A 12,286-nucleotide genomic window follows, 5' to 3' on the forward strand; every position below is an offset into this window, starting at 1 on the left:
ACTTACAATTTAATATAATTAAAGGAAGACAGCTGTCTCCACATGTCTCTCATGGGGCCAGTTGACTAAAACTCAGTTGGACTTAAAAAAAATACTAATCATCGAGAGTAATTTATTTTTAGGTAGTGAGACACCTCCACCAAAGCCTCTGAATTTTAAATGGTAAAGCGAAGCCCTCTGAATACATACACACAATCTAATTTTCACATTTACAAGGCAAAACTTTTTCACGCTAAAATGTTATATGGTGCTGCCTGAAAAACTGCTTTTAAATATTCTGCATCAGGATGCGAGCCACTGTAAATGTAATGTAATTCCAGTGTTTTACCTGCGACTTTGCTGTTTCACACCAGCCAAATGCCTGGTGATCTTTTTTCAAGCAAAGATAGCAATTTTTTGCTCCAGGTGAATGTTACTGCAAGACCTGGCAATACAAGCAGCTCACATTTAGTCAGCAATGCTAACCAAAAAAGCTGCTGTCAATCACTCACAATGCACAGTAGGTTCAAGAACTGCAAGCATTTATAAGCACTGAATTGAGTTTTCTAAAGGCTTACATGTGCAATCTTCATTCAGTGGCAATTTGAGAAAAGCAGGTGCTCTTTTCAGAAAGGACACAGTTAGGGTCACTTCTTCCCCTGCATTGCGAAGGACCTGAACCTGGAAGAGAAATACAGATAGGACACCTTGAAATAAATGTATGACTCAGATGCATCGGCAAACGTAAACAACACCACACAACTTTCACATACCAGGCTCCTTAGCAATTTATTGTGATCACTTCTACCTAAAAAGAAAGCAAGATGTAAATCTTGCAATATACTTGTCCATTGTCTTTCTAGTCATACACACAGGCAATGGGAAGGGGGGCATTTGCACTGTGCTATTGCACAACTTGCTCTCTGATGTTGCTCAGCTGTACACCTCCTCCCTACAGACCTGGCACCATTCACACTAGTATGTATGTAAAACAAACAAAAAAAAGATTATTTCCCCCCCCATCCCAGTTGTTTCCTAAATCTCCAACCAAAACAATGGCAGTAGTTTCTACAGCTGTGCCATAATCCTATAAGCAAATCTCTCCAACAGCCAGAGTTAAATTTAGCCAAAGCTCTCCAGCATGGATGAGAGATCTAATCTTCCTTACAGCCACAGAGGAAAAGTACCTATTTTAAGCCTTAAGCCTTAGATAAGCACAAGCTTGGGTTTCGCCAAAGGGCAGCTTGCATTTTGGACATAGGAATGTGTAAATCACCTATCCAACCGGGTATGCTTTTAACCTTCCTGTAGTCTCCCACCAATGCTCCTGCAGCTCTTGTTCATGCCTGTAGCTTTTTTGTCCTTGTATGGCTAATAGATAACTCAAGACACACAGCAGAGAAGGGAATCCCAGGCACCCCTCAGAGCGGTACAAAGGAGGCACGAAAGCAGCTAAACAAAATGCTATACTTAACAGTGAAAGACTAATATTTGAATCCATTTATAACATGAGAGACAAGAAGCAGGAGATCATACAACTCTGTTTTAGAGAACAACCATTTCCTGGTCTTCTGCCTCTTAGAGCTTCAAAACTTTTAGAGGGTTGATTTAATCTGGGGTTACAAAGATGTAAGATTGTACCATGCCTCTATCTGAATGACCACTCAAACTGTGCAAGGAGCCAGCTCGCTGGGAATAGTGTTCAGAGAGATGCTACATAGTGACATATTATACAAATGATTTAAACTAGCATGTTACCTGCTCCCTTTCCACTGTGTTTTCATGGTAGCTGGATAACACACAGGTGATGCTGCTGCTTGTGAGAAAGTCTTGTGAATAATTTATGGAGGGCTGTTACTCTTTAATCTATGCATAATAAAGTCTATTTTACACATTTAGCTACCTGCATGAACAGAACTGTATGCAAGGATGCTTTCACATGGAATCACTGCATTAACTTAAAGCAATTCTTAAAGAAAATATGTTGACTTTGTCTCTAAACACAGTACTTCTTACTCCACACTGGTTGGTACAGAATAGTAACAACATGATGGTAGAATAATTGATTCAGTATCTGAAATCCACTCCAAAATGTTAGGCTCTTTGTTTTCTAAAATAGCACAGTGGTTGTCAAGGTACGATTTGCAGTGTAGTGTGTATTTACACACAAACATCACAACAAATTTCATCGCCTTAAACTGCATGCCAAAAAACATCTCTAACATGAGCCTCTCTGACAAGCACTTCCCAGTTCTGATGTTTTATACCTTAGAATTCACAGAGTACTTATTTCATAGAAAGAACCACAGAATCAGAGAATGTTAGGGGTTGGAAGGAACCTCAAAAGCTCATCTAGTCCAGCCCCCCTGCCAGAGCAGTATCACCTGCAGTAGGTCACACAGGAACGCGTCCAGCCGGGTTTTGAAAGTCTCCAGAGAAGGAGACTCCACAATCTCTCTGGGCAGCCTGTTCCAGTGCTCTTGTCACCCTCACAGTGAAAAAGCTTTTCCTAAAGAATTTGTGGTACCTTCTATGTTCCACGTTGTACCCGTTGCTTCTTGTCCTATAAATGGACTTGCAATCAAGTCAGTAAATCAAACAGTAAATCAAGACATCAAAGTCCTGAATTGCATTGGATAGACCACACCATATTCTCAGCCTTCGTAGAAAATTCACCCTTCTCTTGTATGCAGGAGTCACACAGTTCAGAATAGTCATAGCCAAAGCAGAAACTCACAGGCATGTATTTTCAATTGAAACAACAGATGTGGACAGATGAAGTGCTGGAAAAACACAGCCACCCTCTGCCTTTTAAAATATATTTCCTTTTACTCAGGAATGTGCAAGAAATGAGTGGAAAAGCTACAGCATTACCAACTTTAATTTATGAAGTCACTTTTTAAGATATCTAAGTAGATATCTTTCACAAAAGAAGCTAAGACAGTAAATTCTGCCCCTGAAACTTTCTTCTTCCAAGAGTAAAACAATCCACAAGGCTGTGTAATTTTATTTGATAACACAACGTTCTGTAAAGGCTGGAAGTTGTATTCTAGTGTGACCTTCTTCTCTAACCTTCTTTTCAAACCTCTTCCTCTCATAGGATGAAAAACTTAAGCTGGTATACATTTTAGTAAATATCACCAATACTCATTTGACTGAAGTGTATTTTGGAGTGTATGAAGCATATAATCCAAGAAGTGACTGATTTTGATATGCAGAATAAAGAGTAAAAAGAGATAAAAGACTGAAAAACAAAACTATGAGGTAATGACTCCAACAAAGAGGAAATGAGCTATTGATCCTATTTCATTTACTTTCTAGTCATTAACAAAGCCATCCTGGGAAAAAAGGTTAGCTGAGGAAAATGGGATTTTTAATTAAATTTATTAATTGCCTTTTGTATCTTCCTGTTGAAAACTTTAATGTTATTTTAAATTATATGTCTTTATTTTACATAAGAAATCAACTTATTGTGCTATTTTAAATTGGGTATACTTTAAAGGATTGATTTACTTTGTGTCCCTATTCAACATGCACACCATGCCATACTGCTGTTCCTCTATACAGAAAGAGAATGAGGAACAACAGGAAATATGCTCTTACTGAGGAATGTTTTTACTGATACACCACAACAACTCATGTTCATGAATGGCAAATTGATAATTTTTACCAAAAAAGATAACAGTCAAAAGTAATGTGACTAATTGTTATAGGGAGTTATGTCTAAGAAAAAAAAAAACACTTGAAAACAGAGTCAAAGTTTGTCTGGGAGATACAATATGGTATTCAGAGATTTACAAACAGCAGTGCAATTATAACAATAGTCAGAGATATTGACATATTAATTATTTCTTCTCTCTTCCTCTTTGCCTAACATCAGTTTAGCTCAAAGTTTTACAGAGCTATTTTAGTAAAATGAGGACTGTGCGAACCTAAATGCATTGCTTGTTCAGGCTTAAATATACATTGATGAAAAATGAATTTATCAGCACAGGTATATCCAAGCGGACTTGAGGAACTGGTAGCATACTCCCCTAGCAAAGCAGCAATGAGCTTTTACCAGTGAAGTCAGCTCATGAATGTACTGAAAAAATCCACTGTCAATCATGATATAACTTTTAGATAAAGAAATTGGTAGATATCTGCTCAGCCATTCTGCTCCCTCATGTTTACTGTATATACATTGCCAATACCTTGTCAATCAAGCTCTATCACTGACAACGTATGTGTTCATTATTTCTGGCAGTGATAATTAATTTACTTCTATCACAAATTGCCCTATATATATATAAGTAAGAATATTCATGGGTGGAGACAGGCAAAACAACAGTGATGTTTATCTGAACCAGGAGCTGTATGAAACAGTGAAATTAGAAGAGCCAGTGGTTCTGGAGTGACAGTGTCTGTAGTTCCAGGAAATCACTGTCACAATTTCAAGGGGTTCATTTGAAGATGTGAATTTTATAGTGGTGTGTGATATTGCTGAATAAAATATCTACATAATAATAACACTGGTCTGAAATTTATTTATGTCTACGATGATACTGCCTTTTAATTTCATAAAAACTTTTAAAGTCCCAGTTCAAGAAAACATTTGAGCATATGCTGAAGTCTCTCTCAATATATTCAGGAAAGCACTGAAGCATGAAGTTGCTCTGACTTTGCCTGAATAAGAATGAGGATCCATTCTTAAATTAATGAAATTTACCCACCAATGAAGTGGTGAAGATTTAAAATATAAGAATTATATAGTCCCTAAAATCTGCATTCTCTTGAATAGGAGCATATTCCACTCTTCAGTGTGCTTTACAGGAAAATTCAGTTCTTTGATTAATACCTTGAATTATAAATATCACGGGGTGGGGGGCAGGGAGGGAAGATGAAGAAAACACTGTGCAGTTACACGATGCATTAGAATCAAGTTCATCAGCATATATCACAACACACATTCTGATGCAGTCACATAAAGGCCCAAAGCTAGTAGGCTCAATGCATGTACACAACTGACCTGAATCACATTTATTTAAAAAATCAACTATTTTTCTCAATAAAAGACCTGTAGTTAATACAGAGTATTTGCATGAAAAACACATCACTGCATGGGGAGTTTTTAATCCCTATGATCTAATATTTATCACAGTAATTCTTCACAATTAAAGTTAATTAACAACAGTAAAAAAGTATCAAAGCTTTTTTTTTCCTTCAGAAAATTTCTCTTGCTGATATACAGAGTAAACTAGAACACCATTTCATGACAGCAGTTCCTACTCAGGCTGCACAACTCCAAGTACACTTCAGACCATAGTTTGATACTACCATAGCTGTACATTTTAATTTTTTTACTATCTGGTTCCAAAACATGTGTTCTGTGTTAGATACTTAGATGAAAACACAAACAGGCTGCACACTAGAACAGGGAGCTTCCTCAAACAGCAGAACAGTGCATGTGTCAAGGATCCAGAATGCACTTTTGCATGTATCTTGCTACTGGCACCATTTTAAAAAAGTGAAGGGGCATATAGCAAGATTAGTAGTCACAGCAAAGATACTCTACTGAGACTACCACTAAGTAATTATTCTGAAAAGTGGCAGATAGAGGTTTATGGCTTCTCAAGATGACACAGGGATTGAATCGAGGTACCACTTACTCAGTGAATGCTACAGCTACTAAGGCAAAATACAAAAGATGTTTCCAGAGCAATGTACAGAGAGATTCAGGGTTTGATGCTTTTTGACAAGTCCCATCAGACTGACCTCTTAGAAACTAAATTATTCATGATTGCAAGTGGCAGCACTTGTTTAAACTAGACCACCGCTTTCTAAGATGGAGAATGTCACACCAGTTGTCTTATAGCTATATTCAGCCTTCCTTCATAGAGACTTACACCATCTGTTCTTACAGACTCAGGGGCTTTAGACATGGACAAAGCAGAAGATACAAGCTCAAGACTTCTCTATAAAGCATTAGTAGAAAACCAAGTGATTCACCTTTAAAAATACATAGATTTCATCATGTTTCAAGCCTACATGCAAAGTAGGCCATTTATATTAGCTGACACTAAGAGACATCCACAGAGTTTCCTTCATAGGAAATGACTAAAATAATCAGATGTAAGCAACATGAATACGTGTAGTGAGGAGGTAGGAGAAAGAAATTAATTTCACAAATAATTTATTGGAAATATAATTAAGTTACGCAAAGGAAAATCCACCAGGCAACAGAGGACCAAATATAGGTCACATAAAGAACACAGACTCCTGCCAGTTCTTTCTTCAATGCAAGTCCAAGGTAAAAAGAGAGTATTGTTGGACAAAATAATCTGGTTTTAACTTTTAGTTCTAACATTTGTGGAATGGAGTACTTACAAATTTGTCTAAAAGATCTGATAATAGCTTTCTGGAAATTTTCAAACTTTCTTATGCTCCATATCCAGCACTAAAATGTTCAGCAATCTTTCAGTCAGAATAGCAATAGACTGCAATTATTGCTTAGTTGTATATTTATCTTTTCAAAAGTAATAGACTACATCAGCTGAACATATCAATGCAATCACCTGAGGAAGGAAAAAATACGAAAGTAAAAATCTGCAGCATTTTCCTGTTCTTTCATTAATCTTAGCATCATTAATAAATACCATCCCTTAAAAATACTTCAATAAGTGCTTAATTTGCATTCTTAGGTTATGTACCCTAATTTTGAATTCAGTTTCACTAAAGACTGCACTTACTGGTCATCACAGTTCACATTAAGTCATTAGAAAACCATCACTCCAATACAGAAACTATGAACAGTAAGGAAATAGATCTTGTTGAAATTTTAAGTCTATCAAAACCAGGAATACCATGCCATGCAGTCCCTCACCACAGGTCATAGGGAACACCATAGGTCCCTCAATTGAAATATTTCATATCATATTCTGAAAAATGAAAAAATATTAATTCCTTACATAGATTGCAACTCCAACACGTTACTATCATAGAATCTTTCAGGTAGGAAAAGATCCTTGGGATCATCGAGTCCAACAGTTTACTCTGCAAAGCTCACTCCTAAACCATATTCCCGAACACCACATCTAAACAACCTTTAAACACATACAGGGATGGTGACTCAACACCTCCCTGGACAGCCTATTCCAATGTCTGACTACGCTTTCTGTGAAAATTTTTTCCTAATGTCCAGCCTAAATCTAACCTGTTGCAGTTTGAAGCCATTCCCTCTTGTTCTATTGCTAATTACCTGTGAGAAGAGACCAGCACCAACCTCTCTACAACGTCCATTTAGGTAGTCATGGAGAGTGATTAGGTCTCAGCACCAGCTCCTTCAATTTCTCTTCCTAATATTTATTCTCCAGACCCTTCACCAGATTCGTTGCCCTCCTCTGCACTCACTCCAGCACCTCTATATCTCTCTTGTATTGAGGTGCCCAAAATTGGACACAATACTCAAGGTGTGGCCTCATCACTGCCGAGTACATGGGGACAATCACCTCCCTACTCCTGCTGGTCACACTATTTTTTATACAAGCCAGGATGCCATTGGTCTTCTTGGCCTTCTTGGCCACCTGGGCACACTGCTAGCTCATGTTCAGCCGATTGTCCAGCAACACACCCAGGTCCAGCTCCCTCTCTGCCTGGCAGCTCTCCAGTCACTCCTCTCCAAGCCTGTACTGCTGCTGGGGGTTGCTGTGGCCAAAGTGCAAGACCCAGCACTTACCCTTATTGAAACTCATATGATTAGCCTTGGCCCAGTGATCCAGCCTATCCAGATCCCTCTGTAGAGCCTCATTACCCTCAAGCAGATCAACGCTTTCATCCAACTTGGTGTCATCTGCAAATTTACTAGGGGTGCACTCTATCCCCTTGCCCAGATCATTGATGAAAACGTTGAACAGGACTGGGCCTAGTACTGAGCCCTGGGGGACACCACTTGTGACAGGCCGCCAACTGGATTTAAACTCCATTGACTAAAGCTCTTTGGACTCGGCCATCCAACAAGTTTTTCACCCAGCAAAGTTTATGTCTGTCCAAGCCAAGAGCAGTTAATTTGTCTAGGAGAATGCTGTGGGCAACTGTGTCAAATGCCTTACTGAAGTCAAGATAAATGACACCCACTGCCTTACCTTCATCCAGCAAGCGGGTCACCCAGTCATAGAAGGAGATCAGATTTGTTAAACAGGACCTGCCCTTCATAAACAACATGCTGACTGGATCTGATCATCTGGTTGTCTTGCATGTATTGCATAATGGAACTCAGCATAATCTGCTCCACCAGCTTCCTTGGCACCGAAGTCAAATTGACACGCCGGATCATCCCTTTGTCCCTTCTTATAGAAGTGTTATATTGGCTGACTTCCAATCAGCTGGGACCTCCCCAGTCTGCCAGGACTGCTGATAAATGAAGGAGAGCGGCCTGGTGAGCACCCCTGCCAGCTCTCTCAGGATTCTAGGATGAATCCCACTTGGCCCCATAAACTTATGGATGTCGATGTGGAGGAGTAGGTCCCTGACCATCTCCTCGTGAATTCTGACTGGGGGACATTTTGCTCCTGGTCCCATTCTCTTGGCTTAGGGGGCTGGCTTCCCTCAGTAAAGGTATTACCTTTGCTAAAGACGGAGGCAAAGAAGGCATTAAGCACCTCAGCCTTATCTTCATCTTTCATTACTCTATTACCTTCTGGATCTAGTAGGGGATTGAGGCTCTCTCTGTTCTTTCTCTTTTTCTTAATGTATTTATAAAAGCTTTTCGTATAATCTCCTACTTTCAAAGAGAGATTAATTTCTAACTGGGCCTTGGACCTTCTAACAAGCTCCCTATATAACCTAACGATATCCTTATATTCACTATGAGTGGCCCGCTCCCCTTTCCAGAGGCCATAAACTCTCTTTTTTTCCCTGATCTTTAGCAATATGTCCCTATTCAGCCAATCTGGTCTTCTATGCTGCCAGCTTGTCTTAGGGCACATAGGTACGGCCTGCTCCTGTGCCTTCAAGATTTCCTCCCTAAGCAATGTCCAGACTTCCTGGACTCTTATACCCTTCAAAACTGATTCCCAAGGGATTTTATTAAGTAGCCTCCCAAACAAATCAAAGTCTGCCCTTTGGAAGTCCCAAGTGGCAGTTTTGCTCTCACTCTTCCTAGCATTTCCAATAATTGAGAATTTGATAATTTCATGGTTGCTGCTGACTAGAGGACCTCCAACTTCCACTTCTTCCACAAGATCTTCTCTGTTTCCAAACAGGAAGTCCAACAGGGCACCTTCTCTGGGTGTTTCACTTACCAGCTGTGTGAGTCATCCCAAGTTCTACAGCCAAGACCTGCCTTTCAGAAACCCATGCTGATTGGGCCTGAACCCCTCGTTGTCCTCTATACGGCGTGTCATGGAACTCGAGACGATCTGCTCCATGAGCTTCCCTGGTACCAAGGTCATACTGAGAGGTCTGTAGTTTCCTGGATCCTCTTTCCTGTCTCTCTTGTAGATGGGTGTTACATTCGCTGTCTTCCAGCCCATTGGGACCTCCGTAGTTAGCCAGAACTTCAGGTAAAAATGGGAAGTGGCTTGGTGAGCACGTCTGCCAACTCTTTCACCACCCGTACGTGTAACCCATCCGGCCCCATAGACTTGTGTGCATCTAAGTGGCGTAGCAGGTCACTGACCACTTCCTCTTTACTTGTGATGACCTCATTCTCCTTCCCGTCCCTGTCTCTTAGCTTATGAGGCTGGGTGTCCAGGGAACAGCTAGTTCCACTGCTAAAGACTGAGACAAAGTAGGCATTGAACACCTCATCCTTTGTTACTATGTTTCCCTCTGCATCCAATAAAGGATGGAGATTTTCCATAATCTTCCTTGTGTTGCTAATGAATTTATAGAAACGGTTTTTATTATCCTTAAAAGCTGTAGCTTGGTTTACCTTTAGCCGCACTTTGGCTCTCCTAATTTTCTCCCTGCATAGCGCCACTACATCTTTATAGTCTTCATGAGAGACCTGCCTCCTCTTCCAAAGGTCACTGACTCTCCTCTTATTCTTGAGGTCCAGCCAAAGGTCTCTATTTAGCTAGACTGGTTTCCTTCCCCATCAACTCATTTTTTTGGCACACAGGGAAAGCCTGCTCCTGTGTCTTTAAGACTTCCCTCTTGAAGTACGTCCAGCCTTTCTGGACTCCTATATCCTTCAGTGCAGCCTCCCAAGGGATTTTGTCAATCAGTCTCTTGTACAGGCCAAAGTTTGCCCTCCCAGAAGTCTAAGGTGGCAGTTTTACTAACCCCTCTCCTTGTTTCACAAAGGATTGAAAACTCAGTTATCTCATGATGATCTCATGCCTTAGATGGCCTCCAACTTTTACTTCCCCCACAAGTTCTTCCCTGTTCACAAGAAGCATGATCTACCAGTATATTCATTAACATCCCAGCTAAGATTCAGACTATTGATTCTAATTCAAATGTTGACTCTAATTCCAAGCAATGGGTCTTATTAATATTTCCCAACCTATATTTCATGGACTAATTTTGGTCTTGGACTAAGATGCATTTATTAGCCATTCAGCTCTCACAGGTGTTTTACATGAAAATTCTAACAAATTTACTAAACAAGTGCAGTTTTTATGTCTGCAATTTGTAAAAAATATTGTTAGTAATATACAAAAGGCATGCACGTTACTAAACTACATAACATCAGGTATTATTCTTGTTCCTAATGCTTGAAGAGTGAAAGTTATCCAGTTGGCACAGCATTTTGAAGCACATTCTTCATTTTTTCAATTTTTTATGAACAGAGATAAGTGTAAGACGGTTGAAAACATGGCTTAAATACTTCGTCTGACTAAGCAAACCCCCAGTTCTAGGGGAAACAAAGAAAGATCAGTTCAGAATAAGAGTTTGCACGCTTTAATCCCATTGCTAGTCTGGGGTCAGACACACAGCTAGTGGCAAATTTCACATTTACATATCCAATATAAAATCCACTGCTGGCAAATATGACCTTAACATTTACTTTTCATGAATAGTCACACTAATCAAGCACCAGCATTTAAATGCTCATGAAAAATGAATACAAAATGGTCTTAAAGAGTTTGAAATAAAATTTTAATTCTAAATTTGAATAAATATTAATGTACAAGCCTACTCCTATTTGGTCAGTTCTAAATGCTATCAAATTCACAATGACATAAAGAATAATTCTTGGACAAATTTGTATTTGAAGTAATGTTTTAGATCAATATATGCAGTTAACTCTGCTAAACTTCTCGACAGCTCAGGATCTAATCTCTGAGACAGATAATTCAGTACTTTAGGGAATGTGCTCAGTGGTAAAAGTTTTCAGCTGAGAAAACGCATAAGAACATACTTTCATAACATTTAATGCAATGACAGCCTTCCTGCTGCAGAATAATGGTAATGCATCCAGCTGAAGTTGAGAAAATGACTTTGTTCTTCAAAAATATTTGTAAAAATTTCCAATTTAGGAAAATATTTAAATTCATACTTTTAGGCAAACACATACATATTTTGATAGACTGGGACCCAACACATTCTGTAATAAGAAATTTTTAAAATAATGTTGCCTTACCATTTTTAGGATCATTTTCATCAGCTTTTAATAACAGTCTTGGAAAAACTGTGTTTGGAGGTACTCACACTGGATATTAATTAACTACAGGACATTTACAGATATTTTGGAAGGAAAAGGGATTAATGTATAATTCCAAAGAAGTAAAAAAGCTAATTTGCATTTCAGCATAGTGATGAAAATATGCTGAATTACAGGTTTAATCAGTTTATAGCATGAAATCTTCAGGACTTCGAAAGTTAAGCATAAATCTGATAAATTAAACCAAAACGATCAGGCTACTTATCCCATTGCAACTCTTATTTTACCTTTTCTTATTTTCCTAATTAGGCAATAATGCCACAGAAATCCATTCTTGCCAGTATTTAATTACCATTTGAAACTATAAAGTGTCATAAAAAACCATAATTTATAGACTGTTATATAGAATGGATGTATTTTCTGAGGCAAAGATACATCAAAAAATAAAAGAAAAAATCTGTTAGGTTGCTGCTAGGTGAATATGTCAGAATATCACAGATGAAATCATAAAATATAGGCATCACTTTTAGAAAGACTAGACTCCTCAAATTTTATTAATTATAGTTTTACAATTTTCCATGTGCTTTCATTTTCTATAAGACTTCAGAAAATAAGCAAAAACAACACTTATGCTACATAACTGAAAGCTATCTAAGGAACATCTGTACAGATAGATGATTGAAAAAAGCACAGTCCCATTTAGATAACACTTTCCTGCTG

At 38.6% G+C, this 12,286-nt stretch overlaps 1 protein-coding gene across 1 annotated transcript in view; it reads right to left on the reverse strand.

The window, feature by feature from the left end:
• Window positions 1-12,286, reverse strand: part of SNTG1 (syntrophin, gamma 1) — a gene marked incomplete at its 3' end in the record, with an annotated part of 83,965 nt that overhangs the window by 33,001 nt on the left and 38,678 nt on the right. The window contains exon 7 of the mRNA XM_009866025.1: window positions 558-660. Within this exon, the coding sequence (XP_009864327.1) occupies window positions 558-660 (103 nt within the window). The remainder of the gene's footprint in view (window positions 1-557; window positions 661-12,286) is intronic.

Source organism: Apaloderma vittatum, unplaced genomic scaffold, assembly GCF_000703405.1.
Source record: "Apaloderma vittatum isolate BGI_N311 unplaced genomic scaffold, ASM70340v1 scaffold11390, whole genome shotgun sequence".
Classification (NCBI taxonomy): Eukaryota; Metazoa; Chordata; class Aves; order Trogoniformes; family Trogonidae; genus Apaloderma; species Apaloderma vittatum.